Source organism: Bombus impatiens, unplaced genomic scaffold (genome assembly GCF_000188095.3).
Source record: "Bombus impatiens unplaced genomic scaffold, BIMP_2.2 scf_0417, whole genome shotgun sequence".
NCBI classification, from domain to species: domain Eukaryota; kingdom Metazoa; phylum Arthropoda; class Insecta; order Hymenoptera; family Apidae; genus Bombus; species Bombus impatiens.
The window spans coordinates 260,844-283,929 of NT_176836.1; the positions used below are offsets into that span (position 1 = coordinate 260,844).

Sequence of the window (23,086 nt, forward strand, 5' to 3'; positions counted from 1 at the left end):
CGAAAATATAGAATAAAAATTTTTCGTTCGAGGCTTTGTTTTCGAGAAAATCGACTTTGAATTTTCGCTCGGTACGCGTCCACTTTATCGCGTCTCGTTATAACGGATCTCACTGTAGATCGTTGTCTCGATGAAAAATTAAAAAAAAAATTTTATTCTATATTTTCAACTTCTTTTTTCGCGTAGAATCACCCCCTTTCCGCTTGTACCATCAGTTACCAACCACCCTGTATGTAACACAATTTCTAATATTAAAATACAAAACTAAATGATAATGCCATGATACGCAATAAGCGTGAAGGATTACTTGCTTGAGAACAAATAAACTAGTATGACATCACTGAAATAACGTTCTAACATTATTATAAACATTTATAGCTATTGAAAATGTGTAATGTTTACTTACTATTACTCGCACAAATAATTTACTTAGCATCGATGATCACTAATGTATACACCGTGTAATCCTTTATTGCACAGATTACAAATTGTGCTCGATGTTCGCACAAGCCCGCCAAAACTTTTACTCTCGTCCTGTCGATGCAAGATTATTTTGTGAAACGTAAGCAGATATTCTTTTCTAAACAGTCTTATCTAAAACCTGTGACTACGGTCTCAAGCAAATCTCGCGTATCGGATTTTTATCTTATGGCACTGGCGTATACACAGTCTCGGTATCAACCATCGCGGAATATAACAAAAAGTTAAAACCCATAAGCAATTTTTTCAATTTATGGAATATCTCACACAGGACTTCCGCAGAGAAATTCAACCATTTATAACGTTTTACAAATTTAGTTTAAGATAAAGTTGTCTCGCGATGCGAATAGCAAAGCGGCATCGCATACGCAACGATACATCGTCGTTGGTACTTTTCACAAGCGTTGCTAACAACGATATATCGTTGTTCGGCACTAAAAGGGTTAACAGAAGACGCATTACGATTAGTTTTACGAATGTCATTAGTTCGGATAAGCGGTACGCCGCGAAGGGTTAGCGCAATAACAGAAGCTCAGCGGCGAGCTGAATTCGATAAATTGCGCATTCCGACGATGTTCATTCATGGTAGATAGAGTTCGAATAAATCGAGTTCCATTGTATACGTGCAGTTTGTTTCGACAAATCGCAGTCCATCGTGTATACCATGTTTAAACGATGAATTATTTCCTACGTTATTCTCACGTTATCCAAATGCTTTCATTATTCCCTGGAGATATACGTACAATCGCGATTGCGAATCGATGCCCTCGGATACGTGAAGCACAGGAATTTCAGCATATGTTTGTGACACATTTTTCCGAGAATGATAACGCGCGATGCATAGAATTCAATGTTTAGAAGTTAATGTTGCCTGCTTCTGACGTACGAATAAGCAAATGTTATGACTTGTATATGCGCGAACCAGTTCAATACTATTGACAAAATAGAGGAAACATGGGAAACGAAGAAAACAACGGAGAGACACAGGGCGATTAAGATAGGATTTTACATCGGAGAAGCATAATTTGAAACGATAGCTTTTGTAGAAGTACTATTATGTTTCTTAAATGGTTGCCGTATATTCTTCTGCTGGACGAACAAAAGAGTGTATGTCAGAATTATTAACTTTGAAGAGGTGCATTTATAAAATAATCTATCTTACGTTGAGTAATATTTTACAGTTGTATTGTATAAACGCATAAGAGGTATTTTTATACATGATAATAAATAAGATATATGGAATAAGATTTATCGAACGTGTCAATTACATAATATGTACTAATATAACATACGACGATTATGGATTTAAAAAAGATCAATACTTGTAATTTTATGTGGAAAAGATGATTTAATCTGACTTGCACACGTAAATAAGTCGTAGCTAGAAATTTATATTTCAAATATCATTTTTACGTAGCACATTTTCTTCTCGGACGATTACCACGTCGCTTGCATATTAACGAGCAAAGAGAGAAAATTTATCATATATGCAAAAAACTCAAACATTTCCAAGTATTATGAATTGTTACATTGAGTGAATATCAATACATGTACACAAAAAATTACACTTATTTCTCTTCATTTTAATTTATGTATTACGATCCTTTAATAACAACTGATGCAAGGATTAATTATTTGCGGATATAAAATATTTAAATGTAAGATATAATTTGCATTTATTAATTTCCAATCAATTATTTTAATCGACAGCATTAAACGCTATATTTCAAGCGAATGGAACACAATTCCACGAACACTCGTTAAATGATCGTACAAGCCTAAAGTTATATAAAACCTAAAAATTCACATTGAACATCTTCAATTTTTTCTGCATTAATTAATATAGTTTTGAAATATTCTTCTCAATATTCGTCGTATTTTTTAGAAATAAAACATTAATCTATTCCTCTTTAAAATCATTTTTTCGAATATGTTGCTACTTTTCTATTGATGTATTTTGTAACATCACTAGGAATAGAATGTTTTCGTGTATCATTATCACCTGTTTTATACGTCTTATCTATTATTGTGTACTTATAACTTCCAATCAGTTGCATAATAACCACTCTTACTATAATTTTATTAATCGCTATTCTTATATAAATAGAAAGAATTAAGAATTCTCACTCTTCAAAAATATGATGAAATGATTAGACTGCGAATGTTCATGTATTTATGGAAAACTCAAAAGTGCAAAAATACATATACATATACAGCACGTGCTATTTAACTGGAAACGCGCAAATATTTAAAAAAATACGACACGCTTCTAAACTTTCAAATTCGTTATCTGATATGTAAACACATAAACACGTTTTTCATAAAGCTATTCCTGGTACGCCATTGTCGAAACATAAGACCACAGTTTCTTAGCATTTCTATAGCAGTCGATCAATTCCGAACATTTACTTTTATCTAATTCCTTACATCGCTCCATCAAACTTGGATGTTTTGTTTGTAAGCAGAAACGGATGGTGCTAAAGGCACAAAAAGCTTTTGTGTTTTCAAGACGTCTATATGTCAGCTATACAACAATAAACAGTCAACAATAAAAAAATGGATATATCCGTTTGAAGGTCATCTGCGCGAAATCAAATAGATAAAAGCACAATATGCCCTCTCGATACCATACAACTTTTGTCCGAAACACTTTCCTCTATTCTTCGTTTCCGTGTCAATTACATAATATGTACTAATATAACATACGACGATTATGAATTTAAAAAAGATCAATACTTGTAATTTTATATGGAAAAGATGATTTAATCTGACTTGCACACGTAAATAAGTCGTAGCTAGAAATTTATATTTCAAATATCATTTTTACGTAGCACGTTTTCTTCTCGGACGATTACCACGTCGCTTGCATATTAACGAGCAAAGAGAGAAAATTTATCATATATGCAAAAAACTCAAACATTTCCAAGTATTATGAATTGTTACATTGAGTGAATATCAATACATGTACACAAAAAATTACACTTATTTCTCTTCATTTTAATTTATGTATTACGATCCTTTAATAACAACTGATGCAAGGATTAATTATTTGCGGATATAAAATATTTAAATGTAAGATATAATTTGCATTTATTAATTTCCAATCAATTATTTTAATCGACAGCATTAAACGCTATATTTCAAGCGAATGGAACACAATTCCACGAACACTCGTTAAATGATCGTACAAGCCTAAAGTTATATAAAACCTAAAAATTCACATTGAACATCTTCAATTTTTTCTGCATTAATTAATATAGTTTTGAAATATTCTTCTCAATATTCGTCGTATTTTTTAGAAATAAAACATTAATCTATTCCTCTTTAAAATCATTTTTTCGAATATGTTGCTACTTTTCTATTGATGTATTTTGTAACATCACTAGGAATAGAATGTTTTCGTGTATCATTATCACCTGTTTTATACGTCTTATCTATTATTGTGTACTTATAACTTCCAATCAGTTGCATAATAACCACTCTTACTATAATTTTATTAATCGCTATTCTTATATAAATAGAAAGAATTAAGAATTCTCACTCTTCAAAAATATGATGAAATGATTAGACTGCGAATGTTCATGTATTTATGGAAAACTCAAAAGTGCAAAAATACATATACATATACAGCACGTGCTATTTAACTGGAAACGCGCAAATATTTAAAAAAATACGACACGCTTCTAAACTTTCAAATTCGTTATCTGATATGTAAACACATAAACACGTTTTTCATAAAGCTATTCCTGGTACGCCATTGTCGAAACATAAGACCACAGTTTCTTAGCATTTCTATAGCAGTCGATCAATTCCGAACATTTACTTTTATCTAATTCCTTACATCGCTCCATCAAACTTGGATGTTTTGTTTGTAAGCAGAAACGGATGGTGCTAAAGGCACAAAAAGCTTTTGTGTTTTCAAGACGTCTATATGTCAGCTATACAACAATAAACAGTCAACAATAAAAAAATGGATATATCCGTTTGAAGGTCATCTGCGCGAAATCAAATAGATAAAAGCACAATATGCCCTCTCGATACCATACAACTTTTGTCCGAAACACTTTCCTCTATTCTTCGTTTCATGGAACACAATTCCACGAACACTCGTTAAATGATCGTACAAGCCTGTTCTAAAGTTATATAAAACCTAAAAATTCACATTGAACATCTTCAATCTTTTCTATATTAATTAATGCAGTTTTGAAATATTCTTCTTAATATTCGTCGTATTTTTTATAAATAAAACATTAATCTATTCCTCTTTAAAATCATTTTTTCGAATATGTTGCTACTTTTCTATTGATGTATTTTGTAACATCACTAGGAATAGAATGTTTTCGTGTATCATTATCACCTGTTTTATACGTCTTATCTATTATTGTGTACTTATAACTTCCAATCAGTTGCATAATAACCACTCTTACTATAATTTTATTAATCGCTATTCTTATATAAATAGAAAGAATTAAGAATTCTCACTCTTCAAAAATATGATGAAATGATTAGACTGCGAATGTTCATGTCTAGACTGCAAATGTTCATGTATTTATGGGAAACTCAAAAGTGCAAAAATACACATACATATACAGCACGTACTATTTAACTGGAAACGCTCAAATATTTAAAAAAATACGACACGCTTCTAAATGGATATCTTCGTTCCTCATTATATGTTCTTGTAGGTGAATTCAGATATCTTCAAAACATTAGAAATTTATGTCTTCCGCACCGGCTATCAATTATCGATATGAACTTTCAAATTCGTTACCTGATATGTTCCACCGAAACACATAAACACGTTTTTCATAATGCTACTCCTGGTACGCCATTGCCGAAACATAAGACCACAGTTTCTTAGCATTTCTATAACAGTCGGTCAATTCCGAACATTTACTTTTATCTAATTCCTTGCATCGCTCCATCAAACTTGGATGTTTTGTTTGTAAGCAGAAACGGATGGTGCTAAAGGCACAAGAAGCTTTTGTGTTTTCAAGACGTCTATATGTCAGCTACAGTAAAAAAAATGGATATATCCGTTTGAAGGTCATCGGCGCAAAGTGAAATAGATAAAAGCACAATATGCCCTCTCGATACCATACAACTTTTGTCCGAAACACTTTCCTCTATTCTTCGTTTCCTTTCAGGCATTCCAACATTTCCAATTGTACAGAACGTACTGTATTAAATATCCAATGCATAATATTTAGTGCATGTTCAGTAGTTGAGACGGGTCTTTGCTTAGGTTCTATATTTTTAACGTGTATCCATTCGTATATTTATACTTTCCAAAGACATCTGAGAGGGATACGCTACTGAATTATTCTACATATGTAGGAAAGTAAAAAAGCAAGCGAAAGGATAACCAAGGATCCGCGCATCATCGACGCGACGCATTTTGTAGTAGGGTCATTCTTTCTCGAAACTAATCGAACATTTCCAAATAGTATCGGAATGAAATTTATATAAACATACGAAATTTAGAGATCACCATGGCCTTATACACGCGTTTCAACCGTTACGTTACTCGAATGATCTAATAATCAAACGCAATTATGTACCGAAGATTCAGAGGTTAAGACGTCACACGAGCGTTGAAACAACATCCGTTGCGTGATGTCCGTTATAAGAATATATTATCGTACAAATTGAAAACTGCATACTAAGAATGTACATTACTTTTTCCTCGAAATATTTATAGTAGAACGGACGTTGGATTTCGTTGACGCATATTCTGTATTGTATACGCGTGAAGAGGCTGTATAGAAGTTTACAAGACGAGTGTTATATACATATGCATTTTATAGAGAACGGTCTTCCGATGATTCACAAACATTTTTCGATTTGTTTATTCTGAACTATTGTTATTACAAGAAACTTCTTCGTTGCATATTTATACAAATAAATTATCTTACATTTTTCCGCGCGCTTCGAAGTACGCATTAAAAAGAAAAAGATTTTTTATTCGAAGCTATAATGCCATTGTTGGTTATATGCATAATTAACGTGAATTTAATTATTTAAGCTATAGCATCAGATAGAGATGTTGAAATATAAATTACAAGCAAATTTTAAATCTTATAAAAGAACGTTCAACGATGTACTTATGTACTTTTGCACTGTTCGCCCCTCCCCCTCCAAGATGAACTTCTGGATCCGCCATAACGTCCATCGCAACGATCGTATGTAACGCAATTTAAGCATACGTATATTCGCAAAAAACAATGTCCGTTGTGACAGACGTCGTTTCAACGCCCGTGTGGTCCCAGAGACAAAAGACATCAATGCGCGCGCAGATCAGCTCATCGTTTACCGGAGTAACGGATGACCATGTTTTGGTTGAATCGACTATGGTTCAGTAGAGCTATAGCATAGTTAATGAAAATACGGATCGGATGAATTAAGAAACATCATTTACTGAAAGTGATTATTTCCTACAGCATTTTTTAGGTTTCTTAGCAGAAATTACCCCCTTTCCAGAAAGCGTAGTTTGATTAAAATGTAATTCAAAAAAGTGGGAAAATTTTGAAAGCATTTCAGGCTTCTCGTCGAAATAAAGAAAACGTAATTAACCTAACTTTGATATAAATATAATTAACGAATGTTTACAGCATTGTTACAGCAAATTCAAAACAGAAATATTAGTGTAATTTAAACTAGCATAGATTGCAAGTTGGAATGAACTTAAAAGAAGGGAAGATCATGCTCGATTTAAAAATTTCAGAATTTTGATGGATAAAAGATATTCGTGGAAGGAATAAATTAACTATTAATATTCGTACAAATTTTCTTTTTCTTTTTTTATTTTTTCTGAAGCAACTAGGTATATTAGACACATGTTCGAATTCCAAGGAGCATTATATTCACGCATTGCATGATGTTACATACATGTACGCGTGCACGATGGAATATGTATGTATACGTATTCTACTACTATCATACATTATAGCTTTCTCTATCATTTCTTTTATTACGTTTCAAATATAGGGCAATTATACATATTGCATATGAATTGCAAAAGTGTCATAAATGAAAACAAGTCTTCCAGAAAATGCGAAAGATATTTGGAAACATAAAAGAAAATTATTTATTCAACACATAATGCTGGCAAAAAGATAAACTCCAAGAAACGATGATCAAATATCAAATTTTTGTAAGTTTTCATTCGTGCAACCTCCCCTTGACGATTTTTATGTTCTTCTAACACAAGATTGGATTATTTTCAGATACTTTTAAAATACATGTGAAATACATGGTCATCCACTAGAAACACATTAATTAACAATTTAAAATATACAAAGAGTATTATAAACATCAGTTGCAATTATATTATCTGTCTATTCCCATGAAATGGTAATTACTAATTTCTATAATAAACGACTATCGAATTGATCCTATGCAACTCAGTTCTTCGCATTCTGTTATTTAAGTTAACCTACATACATATGTAGGTTTATTTATTTGTTTAAACCTAAGTTTATTTTTTATATTGATCGTTTACATTTTTTTTATGTACGTTACTTAATTTTCTCTAGATAGAAGTTTAAGGATTGATAGATGTATATCGGTAATTTTTAGAACGAGTAATGAACATTTATATAAGTATTTTAATACAGTACAAAGTATTCATATTAAATGTTTCGCCGTGTATTTTTTAATTCTGACAAAACATTTTCTGTGAAACATGATGTACAAAACGGTCGATAACATAAATAATAAAGCTAGAAATTAATAGAGCTAATAATATAGCTATGTATGAGATACGAGACAAATTATATAGTCGATAACATAAATACTTAATAAAGCTGGAAATTAATAGAGCTAATAATATACCTATGTATGAGATGCGAGACAAATTATATAGTTAAAGGAGTTTCAAATTTAAGAAATTTTGTAGGTCTTCATACAAAGAGAATCTAGATCAACTCATTAGCAACAGAAATAATCAAGGCGCGCAGAAGAAAGTGCAAATTACGAGGAACCGACGCCACATTAAGATTTCATAACATAAACTCAAACGTCTCCCAGATAAAAATAGTCCACATGTCCAGCAAACTTTTATAAATTCCAAACTTTGTTAACAGAAACAAGTAATCTATATTAAGCGATTTGCACGAGTGTGTAAATAACCTACGTTTAGGAAAAAAGTAAAATTCCGATCTTTTTTTTTTTGTGATACAAAAATTCGTACGATAAAATTCAATATTTAACACAACATGCGAAAAACTAGAGGGAATTTCAAAGAATTACAATTTTTTAATTAATAAAATATAAAAGGAAGAGATAATAAAAATTTGATGAAAAATTAGGGTAAAAAGAATTTTTTATACGATATGGGAATAATTCATGGATGTTACGTGTTTTAAATCTCTACTCTCGTGTCCACAGTTTCGCGCTATTCTGAGTTCAGCTTTCAGTAACTTGAATATCCATCGGTTATATGAAAAATGTTTTCCTCGAAACTAACGTGTACTAGCATAAAATTTTCGAAATGCAAAAATCTTCATTCAACAAACGCGACGTGACAAAGTCACGGCATGAAATTCTGTATCGTTACATTATCACAATGTTGGAAAAAAGTGCTATTTCCAGGATTTCTTTAGCTGTTTCCCCCTTCAAGAGTTTTCGCAGATACAATGTGTCAACATTGAATGTTAATATTAATGCAAATTCTTAAATTTTAATTCCTTAAACTCTTTAAAAGTGATAAATAGAATGTTTAACTTTTAAATTAGCATTTTTCTAGATCTCATTTAAAAAAGAGATTATATTTACCATAAAAAGTGTGAAAAGAGTAAGAATTTAAAAAAAACAAGTGAAAACTATACAAAGATTAAAATTAATGACTGCAAATATAGTTCCAACAGGAATGCAATGTTATGTTGAAATACAATAAGACTTAATTACTGTAAAAACCCGAAACAACGTAAATATGAAAATTATTATACATATATTTATGTAACTAGAAAATATAAGCTAAAAGGTATTGCGAGATAAGATAAAATATCGAATGAGGTATCACGCCATCCCTACCAAAAATTTTAATACCATACAAACAAACAATCAATCAGACATATCAAGCGAAAATCAAACAGAAACATATGAAAAACAGCTAAATAAATATTTAATAAACGATATGCATCAGATTTGAACTTTCACAACTGATTTTGGATCACTGAAGCTAAAATTCAGGACGGATACTTTTGCACAGGAAGAATGACATAAGCTTCGTAGAAAAGGACAAAATTTTGGAACGAATGGCGAAAAAATTGTAAAAAAGGTAAGAATTAAGAATACATACCATAAAGTGGGCCGAGGAAGTGATGGTTTGAGAACAAGTTGATGGAGGAAGAAGACACAAGGTGGATCACGAAGGATCGTTTATATTACTTTGTTTGTGCACACCAAAAGACAGAGACTCGCACTAATAAGCGGACAATCGCGGCTGCTTGCTTTAAGTAGGCATATTCGTTGAAGACGATGAAACAAGACTGACTTTCAGTGCTAGTAGTTTTGACACACGCTGCCGGCCTAGCGGGATTAAAATGGTAGAATACCGCAAGGCGCCATCTTTAGTAGATGGCACGCAAGCGCTGTTTTTACCACGCTTCTATTCTATATTGTCGATTGTTGGACTGAAACTTGAGAAAATTACTAGACATTGATCCTGGAAATATATATGATGGCTAGACTTTACTTTAGAAGACTAAGAATTACTGTCTAACTATTGACAATCTTGTCATTTTCAACATGTAGAATCTGAAACTGTAAGTTTTAAGATGCGGAATCTATTGACTCAAAAGTTATGAAAATATAAAATTGAATATTTTTAGGGTATTTTCCATGTTACTTTGACGCCAGATTGGCTTCTATCCGTCAAAACGACCAATGAATGGACCGCACAGAGACACAACAATTGATTGGTTCGCACAGATGAGCATTCACACGCTCTTGATTTCCACTTATCTTATTCAAAAATGTACACTGAGGATTTTTACACAATTTTATATTTTTATTAGTGATTTAATGGTTCTTTCACAGAGTATAAAAATACGAAATACGTAACTATTCTTTGTACTTCTAGAAATAATGTTTCAGGAGTAATAAAAGTAATTATATGTATATCCTATTGAAAAGTAGATAAAGTGTGCCCTTCCGGAGTCTTCGCTTACCTCATTGAAAAATAGCTTTATAAAAGCCGCTGAAATTTTTAATACAAAATTAAGTATCTCACAAGTTACAATCCCATCGGAAATCATTCTTTGTCTTATATAAGGCTCCGGAAACTAAATAAGAAAAGAAGAGAATCTTATAGCAAAACAAGAAAAGCAGATTAGTTAAAAACCAGAAATTTCTCATTTAACAAAAATCATTAACATAATTATTAAATTAAGTGTTTTTATATATTTTAATAAATGTTTCATAGACTACTAAAACTAATTATTTAATTTAAAAAATACCTTACCCACAATTTATATTAATTGATATTTTTCGTGCATTGGATTTGTTATTGTCCTTAGAGGTTTTCTTGTACATAATTTTTTCGAATTTCAATATTAAAAATTACCTTTTACTGCGTGATACTTTTCAAACTTCCCTCTACTTGTGCGAGATATAATTTCTGAACAAGGCAAACATGACCGCTAGATGGAGAGACATGACATTGGTTAATAAAGGGACTGTGCAAGAGCACACCTTATCTGCCATTCATTATGGTTCATATACTTTAATAAAAATCTGTATATGAGTTCCTTATCTTGTAATATTCTAGACGTAGGCAATTTATTAAAAAGTACATGTTTCTTGACTTAACCTTATTCGTGATTTGTTTATTTTAAGAAACTTCATAAGTAATTATGAATAGAATGTAGTAAAAGAATTATAAATGATTAAACAAAAATAATTCAATAATATCATAGACAATTTTAACATTTTACAATACAAAAGTTTAGGTAATTTATGAATACATAAAGTATGAAGCGGTTAACTGAAGATAAGACGAAACTTGTTTTGGAAAAATTAACAAAATAGTAAGTTCCGAATAATTTCTTTGTATTGAGATTAAGTAAAATAACTTAATATTAATTTGATATTAATTTAATATTAATTAATATTATTAATATTATTACTTAATATTAATTTAATATTAATTAATTTGAGATTAAGTAAAATAACTTAAAAATAAGTAAAAAGTAATATAAATATAATAAAATAAATGTTAATTTATAATCTCCTTTATAATCTCTTTTAATTTCTTATGCTTTTTCTAGTATTGGGACTAACGTTAAATTATTACTTGACCGACCAGATGGTGTTTATTGTTTTCGAGAAAAGAAAGGCAGAGTATATTACGTTTCTGAAAAGATTTTATCATTAGCAAGTATGGTAAATCCAGAAAAATTGGCAAGTTTTGGAATATGTTTTGGAAAATTTACAAAATCTGGAAAATTTAGGCTTCACATCACTGCTTTACATCAGCTGGCTCCTTATGCACAAGTAATTATGTCATTTTTATTATAATGTTAAATTTCAGTATATTGTTTCTTACTAACATTTTATAGATACAATGATAATGCATCACTGAAATCCATATAGTTTTTACATTCATTACAAGCGTATTATCCACATTGCTCCAAACAAATAAATCAATCATCTAAATTTTTTTCTAAATTAATTTCATCTAAATTATTAATATCAATTCAATTTTAAATTATAATTTATAAACCTGTGTGAATATATATAGGTATTATAATGTCTTCTTCTAGCATAAAATTTGGGTAAAATCATCAGCTGAGCAACAGTTTTTATATGGACATCATATTTCTAAGTCTGGTATAGGTCGAGTTACAGAAAATACTCCTCAGTATCAAGGAGTTGTTATTTTTTCCACAAATGATATTCCACTGGTAACTAAAGTATTTTTACTGTAATTCATTTCTCGAAAAATTTCAATATCTTGTGATTGATCTATATCTCATTAAAAATTTGTAATTGCCAAAATTACTATTTTAGGGTTTTGGTGTCACCGCTAAAAGTACAATGGATTGTAAATATGCAGACCCAATGGCAACAGTATGTTTTCATCAAGCTGATGTAGGAGAATATATTCGGTCAGAAGATTCTTTAATATAACGATGTAGAAAAAATCGTATATTAAATTTTTTTATTAAATAAATTGTTATATCTCAAGATTATAAAAAATAAATACTTTTTTATTAAACATGTTATTTTTTATAATGTCAAGAAAATTACGATTACTATATATATTTAAAAATCAGAAGGAAATTACTACTTTAATATCAGTAGACAACATCGTTTATTAAAGTTACATAAATTTTAATCATAAATGGTTTATTTTATAACCAGCGTACAACATGATAGGTCTTTTTCCCTACTCTAAGTAATGATATATTATTACTTAATATATGTATTCCAGGTACAATGAGTTCTGCTAAATTCGTAATTTTTTGATAATTAATGGAGAAACCTCCAGCTGCTATAATTCTCCTTGCATCATGATCTGTTTTAAAACAGTTTGCTTTCATAGCTAAGTCATAAACACTAATACCTGGTTCAGATAGAAGTTCTACTACAGTAGCACCATCTAATATCTGTACTAGATCATCCGCTTGCATTTTTGCTAAAGAATCAATAGAATTATCATAAAGAACAGCAGATGCCCTCTTTGCTGCAAGTAATCCTTCTTCTGCAACAAAATATGTACAGTTAAACTTGCATAGAAATGAAAATAATTTAATAGTTTTTAATCCCTAGATGGAAAACTTGTTTGATTACCTCCATGAACCAATATTGTAACTTTTTCAGCTAGAATTTTTTGTGCTAGTCTCAGTTCTGGTCTTTTAAAATGCTCTTGTACAATCTGTTTAATATTATATACAGATAAAAATGTGAAGAAATAAAGGAATTTTTCAACAACTGCATCTTCTATTCTAATAAAATACTGATACAGTTGAAAGCTAGAAGATTTTGTAGGTGAGAGCCAAACTACATTGCCTGTAGATTTTCCAAATTTTAGTCCATCTTGGGCTGTGATTAATGGTAGCGTTAAGCCATAAACTTGATTTTTGGTATATTTAGTGATTAAATCATAACCAGATACTATATTTCCCATTTGATCTTGACCTCCAACTTGAAACAAGCAGTTATATTTACTGTGTAAGTAAAGCCAATCATATGCTTGGAAAAGGGGGTAACTGAATTCTGTAAAACTCATTCCAGTTGTGGATTCTAATCTACTTCGCACAGATGAACGACCAAGCATTGTACCCATTCTGAAATACTTTCCAATGTCCTTAATAAATGAAATCAAATTCATATCTTTATACCATTCTATATTGTTTAATATTTTTATGGGAATCAAATGTTGATGGTTTTTACAAAAATATTTTGCATGATTCCTGATAATATTTTTGACATCATTTCTTATACATTCTATGTTTTCCTGGAGTACAAGATGTTCTATTTCAACGCGTTCTGTTTTTCTAAAACTTGGGTCACCGATTGAGCCTGTTGCACCTCCTAACAGGATGATCACTTGATGACCACAACGTTGCCAATGTAAAAGATTTATTAGAACTAACAAATTTCCTATATGCAAACTGTCCGCAGTGGGATCGAATCCAGCGTATATACATTGTGGTGGATTTTTCCATAACTTTTTTATGTTATCACTAAAATTTTATTTTGTTTTTTAAAATTTTATTTGTTTTATATGAAGATTTAAAATAGGTGTTGATGAAACTCACATGAAAATATCAGGAAAAATATCTTCAAAAAATTGTCTGTTTTCGACATCTAATGTATATTTTGCAGAAAAATGACGAGTATTAAAGCACTTGGCGATACAACGTAACCTTAATATGTTATTCATCTTTAATTAACTCTGTCTATATACAAGAATATGTAAAATTTAATTGCAATATGAATAGTCCATATAATTATTCTTTCTTACAACTTTTTTAATTATGAAATTTTTATTTAATCGATGAAATTAAATGTACATTGAGAAACATAACTTTACAATTCATTTCTGGTTTCTAGCTCTGCATCGACAGATGGCAATAGAGTTGCAATATAACATTTTACAGAATGTAGCAGATTTCTAAGTAATCCATCATATATATTTTTATAATTTTTAATAACTTTTTTATACAAACTTATATATTACTATCGATAAAAAAATATATTTATTGCTGCACTAGATTTTCATTTCATTTTTTAAAAGGCAAATATATGAAATTTTTGCTTTTGTTTCTAAACAAGGATAGCAAACAATTGTACACGGAAAAAGAAAGAAGAAATAAGCATTTCCACTTTATCTTCACATTTTATTTATAGGTAAAGAAATTATATTTCAGTATAAAGAGAAAATAATAAACTTAGATATAAATTTACATTTGAGACAAAGAAAAATTATCAAAAAATGTTCAAAGAAATTACACAGTTAAAAGATATTATTTTTTTTCAATAGATCATGATAATTAATATGAATTTATGTTTCCTAGTTTATGCAACTCAAGAGGAGAAGAAGAAATAATTAAAACTTCCTCGTTTCACTTTTATTTGCAATGTAATCATCGGTTCTTGACTAAATTCATTTACTGTACCACTAATCTGTAAGAGAGAACGGAAGTCGATTTTCTAGGTTGCTCGAGACAGAAAATACTACCACCTTTCGTTAACAATAAAAAGTAAAGTAGAGATGAGTGACGTAACGTCTTAGCAAAATAAATAGAACGGAGGAGAATTAGTTCCTGGATGTTCTAAGAAGAGTTTAATTAAAAGGTATTGCCATTATTGTATAAAATCTAGTAGATAGTTCAGTACATAAGAGAAACTCTTTTATTTAATGTTTGAAAATATTATATAATTTATGAAGAAGCTAATGGTGTCTTTCAATGGCTTTGTTGTAATTAGGGATTATTTAAATTTGTAAATAGATTTTCGCTTATAAGATAACTAATTTTACTTATGTTGAAGCAAGCGTTTTACTACAAAGTGTAATGAAAGTTATTGATATACACGTATAATTAATTTAAATTAAAAGAATAAATAATCTTCCAATAATACAATTAATTGTATAATTCTTAAAAATATTTGTTACTTCATTAATTTCGTAATAGTGCGTAACGGTCCCTTTAAAAAGTTAATCTCAGACCAGTGCAACAGCTTTTTATAACGCGTATACGTGTTTCTAATAATGCAGTAGCCAGGTGGTTGCTCTAATGAATGGTGCAGCTCGCTCGGTTTTCCGTGATTTTTCTTCATGCTACGTGACACGCTTAAATAATTATCTAATGAACTCTCGAGCACGAAAATACTTTCTATTGGTTGTTAAAAATAAAAGTTTCGAAATTATTCCTTTTCCCTTCTTTTTGTATATTTCCTAAAATAGGAATGAATTTTGATGCGCTCTTTTTTTTTTTTTAATAATATCGGTTCTTTTGATTTTTTAATAATTAGTTTATAAACTTTTCGTGGGTTAGGTTGAATTTGGAAATACCTGTGTACAAAATTACGCACTATTACATTATTTAAAGAACCTTCGCTTGTATAAAATAATAATAATAATAATAATGTAAACATACTTGCGATTGAAATAAATAACATTTGAAATACAAAAAAAGGGAGTTATTCTGACCTCAAAAGGTTTGACGTATAGTCTGACCTTGATTGCCTCGATTCTACTTTCGATCTTATTTCAGATGTTCATCCTTTCTATTTGCTAATACGAAACCAATAGGCGAATTCGAGTTCGAATATTTTTCCTTCAGCTATACGACATACTATTCGGTAACTTCAATGAAATTGTTAATTTTTAATTTATACGATATATTGTAACCGATTCTGTTATTTTGTAATTTACACAATATCGGAATTTCTTTCACTTTTTTAACCGAGTATAATTACTTAGTTGCTTTTGTTGATCATAGAATTTGTTGATTAGACTTGTTGATTAGTACTTTGATGTCTATCTTGATCTATTACTGTCAAGTGTTTGTTATGGACTTTTGCTGAAAATTGACTACACCTAAAAAACTAAAAATAGGTTTCCTAAGCCTCTTGACCCAATATTTTTGACAGGATGATTCGCCGTGATAGTGAATGAATGGATTTGAGACTATGGAAAAGGATTTATGCTTGTACGGTTTAATAAATGGACGACTGTCTGCGGTGGAAACCGAATTTGTTGCGGCTATGATGGCTCGTTAAGTTGACGTCATGATTTGTTGAGTGATTTGTTGTATTTAGTTGATATAATTGTTCCTTCATTGGAAGGAAAGCGCATTAATAGATCTTCGTTAGTCTGAACTGATTTTTTAATCGTGTTTTAATGAAATGTTTTCAATCAGAGTTTAATTAATTTCTTCTTTTTTCCTGGATTTAATTAATTTTCTTTAGTTTTAGTGTTTACCTCTGACATGTAGTTAATGCATTTGAGTTTCTTAAGTTATAATGGTAAAATTTAAGAGAATTTAGCATTTTATACTGAAGTAATTGGTCCTATTTTTAGAGTATTTGCCTTTCTCCTGTGTCCAAGGGTGTTTAAACATTGTCTGTTTTTGTCACGCCATTCTTTCAGCCAATTCTATTCAATAAGGTATTCGAACTGCCATCCATCATTCTAAACACCTTTAATTACCTCTGACCTGTAGTTAATGTATTTGAGTTTCTTAAGTTATAATGGTAAAATTTAAAAGAATTTAGCATTTTATACTGAAGTAATTGGTCCTATTTTTAGAGTATTTGCCTTTCTCCTGTGTCCAAGGGTGTTTAAACATTGTCTGTTTTTGTCACGCCATTCTTTCAGCCAATTCTATTCAATAAGGTATTCGAACTGCCATCCATCATTCTAAACACCTTTAATTACCTCTGACCTGTAGTTAATGTATTTGAGTTTCTTAAGTTATAATGGTAAAATTTAAAAGAATTTAGCATTTTATACTGAAGTAATTGGTCCTATTTTTAGAGTATTTGCCTTTCTCCTGTGTCCAAGGGTGTTTAAACTTTGTCCGTTTTTGTCACGCCATTCTTTCAGCCAATTCTATACAATAAGGTATTCGAACTGCCATCCATCATTCTAAACACCTTTAATTTCCTTTATAATAGCTTCTAAATAGCAGAAAAATCCCTTTACTGCCTTGGACTTTTCCTGGAATGTTTACCGTATAAGAGAATACCATTTGGCCCGCAAAACGTCGCTGACAAGCCTCATTCCACAAAACTTCCTTTCCAACGCGCTTGCAATGTCTCTCTTTTGTAAGGCGGCTCTAACTCTCTGAGATTCTGCCCTGTTTTCCCATGACTCCGTTTCACATACAGATCTGATAAAAAAAAAAAGTTTTATCCCGTCGAGTGGTCTCGACATCGTTACAATTGCGCTTACTTCTGCGTTTCTGTTTCTCTATGACGTTATTCTTTTATAAATGTTTTTAAGATTTAGGATTTGAACGTTTTCAGGCATCGAGATTTTGGCTCACTGGCTCATGAAAGTATTTGAATACTTACAACATTAACAACCACATATTATTCTTATAGGATGCACGTCCATCCATAAAGTGTGTTAGAAGAAATATCGCTGTTTGGACATAAGTAAACGTGTGGTGAAGATAAACTGCACGGAATCACGGTCAAATAAATCTCCGTACACTGCGAACATAATGAATGCAATTGCAGTTGCGAACGAAGTCACGTACAAAGGTGAAATCTCGAGTCAGTTTCGTTTTAGGAAATAGAAAGAGCGGAAGAAGCTTCCGAGTGTACATAATATTTGTTATAAAGAGGAATGTTAAAACACATTACTTTTACTGCTTTAACTGTAATTTTAGCATCTCTTTAAAAGAAGAGAAGAGGTCGCAATTTACTTAGCCTCTATCGATCAATACTACTTAATTAAGGAAAACTCGCAACACTTGTAAAATTAGCAATTAATAATTTTAATATTTATAACAAAAAATGGAAAAAGTTGTAAGGAAATGGTCTGAACGCAATTCGCAAGAGTTGTTAGAATTTCGATTTACTGCAAATTACCTTTCTAACACACTGTCGCTTTTCATTGTCTTTAAGATTCTACTCCATGTTCCCATGACCGTTTCACATGCATTCTTCGTAGTTGCACTTATTCATGGTTCATCTTTGAAAAAGTTTCACTCTCAAATCCATCGAGCCATAAAACAATCACCAATTATTAAACTCTTTCTTCTTTCCTTATACTTTTCTCTTTTAATTTTCAAATCCATTTGTCGTTTTATGGTTTTGCCATTTCATATTACGTAGGAAATAAAGTAGTGATAATGAAAAAAGAGTGATTATATTGGAGAGAGGGATATGTGTTTCAATTTCTACCATTTGTCACGGTGTACTTCCAACTTTATGTATTATAAAAGAACAAGAAAGAAGAGATTCATTTTATGAGAAAGAGAGATTCTATTTCGCAGTAATCCTATTACTTAACGTATACTTCACCATAAATCACACTGTTCAAAACTCTTACCTTTTAAAATCAAAATGCTTACTGCCATTTCAACCTAAATCGTTCACGAGACAAAAAAGCTTTCTCTTCGTATCGATCTCATTACTTAGTACCTAACTGTATGAAAAACAGTACAGGGTACGAAACACACTATTCAGAATACGATTCTATAAACCAAAATTTCTATTTCAAATTTTAATTTCAATTCCCCACGAATCATTTTCTATCTGCCCTGAAAACGTGAACTAGAATATTCACGAAATCTCAGAACAAACGCGATGTACTAATAATACGATTGAAACCCCAAAAATCACAAATATATAATATACGGTATATTAAAAAATATAATGGCTATGAAAGAAAAAAAAAATAACGAATGACAAAAGAAACAGTTTCCACGCATCGCTTGATGCCCGGCTAAATTTCGATTTGCTGAAAATTCCCTTTCTAATGCACTGTCGCTTTTTACTCGCTTTGGGATTCTACTCCATGTTCCCATGGACGTTCCGCATTTCGATCGGGACGAAAGAATCTACGAACCTTTCTACCTTCGAGCGTTTCGTACTCTTAGTGGGACGTCCGGCGTTGACTGGTCCACACGTATATAACGCAACGACACGTGCTTACACCAATACATACAGGCATATACACAACGGGCTTCTCCTTTTCCCATTCACCAGACTTACGCGGTTGGTTACGTGCTCGGTCGTTGTTACTCTTCATGATGTCTGTTTGCGATGTCCCATCCTGAAGCCAGCGATTAAAATCGTCCGCTCTTCCTAGCGATTCCTCATTGCCAGCGGTTCTCATGCGAGGACATTCTCACGCTTCAGTTCCCTTCACGTGTCTTCATGATGATGATGTCTTCATCATGTTCATGATGATGTTTCATGTCGCTTGACGTCGTTTGACATAGTTCGACATTGTTTTGATATGGACAGTTACTCGCATTAATATTGAAACACAGCACTATCTCTCTGTACAAAAGGAGTCTTTATCCGAACTGCGTTTATTCTGTTGCTGGTTGAATTCATTTGTCCGAACGTGAGCTCCTATTGTGCGAACAAAAGATAATAGGTAATGAGGAAAATTGCTGAGCTACTATTATATGAATTTCAATTGTATAAACTATTTGTCACCCCAACAAATGGATGGTTTAGATATCGTCCCTCTTATGCCAGTATCAGGAATCTGCAATTAGATAGGTTATAGGAATTTCAATTGAATGTAAAATTATCGGTTGGTTCTGAAGATAACGAATCAAGTTTATAGTCTATGTTCGTTATAACACTCACCTTTTTAGTCCATATAGATAAGAACAAGAAGGAGATAATCAATCTGTTTCTACAATGAAAATAGCTTTTGGAATAAAAGGGACGACATATCATGTTGCTTATTTTAAGAGAATATGAATCATTGTCGTAGCTTGAAAATACGAGTAATTGTATCATAGTCACCTTAGGATCCAACGATATCGGCTGAGAATTAAAACGATGGTTTCTTCGCTGCTTACTACGAGTTATAATGAACACCACGTTTTTGTTTGATGATCCACGAAATATAAAAAGGCAATGATGGCTCTGGTCACATCGGTTCGCAGGAGAAAAGACGAAGTACCGCGCGTATCTCCACATTACGAAACTGAAAGTCTTTCCACTTCCTGCAGGGAAGCCCCGTCCTCGAACGGAGAAAGGGAACCTCGAAAATGAATTTGACCCAAATCATTTTTTTTTCATGAGTACGCAAACACGATACTTTCTTTTTTCTTTTATGACCGTCTCCCAGCCACTGTGTTCGATTATCGAATCTCGAATCTCGATACATGCCTTCTTCGATTACAGTCGTTCGATTACCTTCGTTTCCTTTTTCCTTGGACTTTCTTCCATTATATTCCACTCATCTCATTTAGGTTGTACTTTTTCTAAACATCATATTTTCCACCATCTCTCTGTCAAACGCGCGCTATAAGAAACAAAGTATCTCTAAGGAACCTCAAAATATCCTCATCATGAAAGAGACAGAACAGTAGAATAAGATAGATTAGGTTATTAGGTTAGGATAGATTAGGATACGTATTTTTATCATAAGAGCTAGAGAAATAAGTGTTATAGCGTTGAAAAGAGAAATAGCATCGTTGTATTAGGTAGAGATTACATGCGGTTGTCATTCAAAGCCGAAATGCAAAGATTAAATAAAATAAGTAAAGATGAAAGGAACACTGAATGGATACCTCTAACTCGCGTAAGAGTTGAGTTTTGGTTGACCGAAAGGACGCAGTAGATTATGCAGGGAATGCAGATCGTCCTTATTGTGCTTGCCCTTCGTAAAAGATAGCAGCGGCCTAAATAGAATATTAGAATCCATTATATTTATATTTATATATATATATCTATTGTATATATATATTGTAATATTATAATTTGTATATATATATATATATATAGTAATATATATATATATAATAATAATAATATATATAAATAATATATATATATATATATTACTGGCCAATGACATGAAATAAACGGAGATTCACATTTCCATGTACTCGCTAACGTAAGAAGCCTAAAAATAGTCTGATAATTTAAAAAATGGAAAAATCCGCGATCACGTTTCCATTACGTAAATTCGTATTCTCTATATTGAAACGCTGAGCAGGAGTCATACTCGCAGGCATTAGGTGAGTTTAGAAAGTGCCAATCCTCTTGCCGGCCAAAAAACCCATCACCTCGCGCTGACACGTTCGTCACCCGTGAATGCAGAATTTTTAAAAGGGACAAAGATTCAAGGATGATCGATCTTCGATTAAAAAAGGGTTAACAACGAGTACCGAGGGAGTCAAGTTCGTAGTGTATAAGGAAAAGAGCTGCGGCAAGATCGGCGACAGCGGAGAAAGAGGGAAAGAGAGAAAGAGATTCGCCAGACAGTCTCATCAGCATAGGTGATGGGTCGAGATACGAGTGGGGCCAGGGCTGGTATAAAAGGGGAACCGTAGCATCTGTGGAGCATCAGTCCTCAAATCCAAGGAACAGCAGCAACCATGAGGGCATTCATGGTGAGTTGAATTTCTTTCGTCTACTCGCTGACCCTTTTCGATCGACATCCTCTTCCTGACCAGTGGAGCTAGTGTCCTGTGACGTTCTAGACAGTGTCCATTTACCATTGCCGGATTATTGTCCATTTATTTCACGTCTTCCTTCTTTTCGCTAATCTTTTGTTTCCTTCTTCTTTGATTTTTTTTTATTATAGTGCATTTATTCTATTTACGTTGGATTCCGTCGTTCCTTTTTCCCTTGAATTTTCTTTGAAATTTCCTATTAGGATTCTGGCCAAGTGGAGGGTTGAGAATCACAGTAGTATAAGTCGACCCATCGCTACTTTTCTTGCCAGATCTACCTATATTGTTATTAAAAAGATTCATTATAGTTTTCCGAGTCATGAAAACCTGTGGCGGTAAAAAATAAGATTACAACTTAGCCAGTTATGGAACTTAAGTACCAAGGTACAAACAAACTGTGCTTTTGAGAATCGAAATACATGACTGAACTGGAATTGTCAAAATCTTGAATTACACGAAGAATTTAGATATTAGAAGTAACGACGAAAGAGACAGAAAGAAAAGGGAAACGGGAATTTGTGGGGAGCATAGAAAGGGAGAGGGTATGAGAGAAAGTAGAGGAGAGTAGGGATTCTGCCGATCCAGAAGACAATACAGATGCAATTGCGTTCGATGTCAATGCATTTGATGATCATATTAAAATGCATAATTATAAAAGCACGAGGAAAACTTGTTAATCCCATGTAATCCCATGTATTCCTCGTTCCATTTCCTTTAACTAACGTTTCATTGATTACATTCCTATAATCCCTTTCTTCGCCCGTTGTTTTCATTAAAATCACCACTCTAACCATATTACTCTCTCTGTTCCTAGATCGTGATGCTCGCCGCTTCGGCGATGGCGCGGCCAGAAGCAGGTTATTCTTACTCTCAGCCTAGCTCCAGTTACGGAGCACCGGGAGGTGGAACCACCGGAATAGGTGGTGGACTCGGTGGAGGGCATGGAGGAGGACTTGGCGGAGGACTCGGCGGAGGACTTGGCGGAGGACTCGGCG

The 23,086-nt window shown here is 32.0% G+C and overlaps 4 protein-coding genes and 1 long non-coding RNA gene across 6 annotated transcripts in view; 2 read left to right on the plus strand and 3 right to left on the minus strand.

Moving 5' to 3' along the window:
- Positions 1–10,064, minus strand: part of LOC100746103 (elongation of very long chain fatty acids protein 6) — a 27,773-nt gene extending 17,709 nt beyond the window's left edge. Inside the window, exon 1 of the mRNA XM_003490229.4 lies at positions 9,782–10,064. The gene's annotated coding sequence lies outside the window, so the exon portion shown is untranslated. The remainder of the gene's footprint in view (positions 1–9,781) is intronic.
- A 1,156-nt stretch (positions 10,065–11,220) lies between these two features.
- LOC100743793 (60S ribosome subunit biogenesis protein NIP7 homolog) lies at positions 11,221–12,700 on the plus strand. Its single transcript, XM_003490210.4, has 4 exons — positions 11,221–11,510; positions 11,751–11,976; positions 12,246–12,386; positions 12,493–12,700. Exons 1-4 carry the CDS (start codon positions 11,455–11,457, stop codon positions 12,610–12,612), a joined length of 543 nt encoding a protein of 180 aa, XP_003490258.1. The 5' UTR covers positions 11,221–11,454; the 3' UTR covers positions 12,613–12,700.
- Positions 12,477–14,566, minus strand: LOC100743672 (tyrosine--tRNA ligase, mitochondrial). Its single transcript, XM_003490209.4, has 3 exons — positions 14,247–14,566; positions 13,276–14,171; positions 12,477–13,186 (listed from the first exon to the last, which is right to left on the minus strand). The coding sequence occupies exons 1-3, from the start codon at positions 14,369–14,371 to the stop codon at positions 12,837–12,839; spliced, it is 1,371 nt and encodes a 456-aa protein (XP_003490257.1). The 5' UTR covers positions 14,372–14,566; the 3' UTR covers positions 12,477–12,836.
- Positions 14,567–17,149: 2,583 nt separating this feature from the next.
- On the minus strand, positions 17,150–21,372 carry LOC117151758. 2 transcript variants are annotated; one of them, XR_004461870.1, is made up of 4 exons: positions 20,431–21,372; positions 18,532–20,025; positions 17,590–17,825; positions 17,150–17,361 (listed from the first exon to the last, which is right to left on the minus strand). It is a non-coding gene; the product is annotated as an uncharacterized LOC117151758 (long non-coding RNA). The 2 variants fall into 2 exon arrangements; XR_004461869.1 differs by lacking the exon at positions 17,150–17,361 and having other exon boundaries at positions 17,376–17,825.
- A 626-nt stretch (positions 21,373–21,998) lies between these two features.
- LOC100746224 (zinc finger protein 503-like) overlaps positions 21,999–23,086 on the plus strand; it is a 4,067-nt gene continuing 2,979 nt past the window's right edge. The window contains exons 1-2 of the mRNA XM_033321205.1: positions 21,999–22,028; positions 22,906–23,086. The exon at positions 22,906–23,086 is cut by the window's right edge and continues 12 nt beyond it. Of these exons, the coding sequence (XP_033177096.1) occupies positions 22,014–22,028; positions 22,906–23,086 (196 nt within the window). The 5' untranslated portion in view covers positions 21,999–22,013. The remainder of the gene's footprint in view (positions 22,029–22,905) is intronic.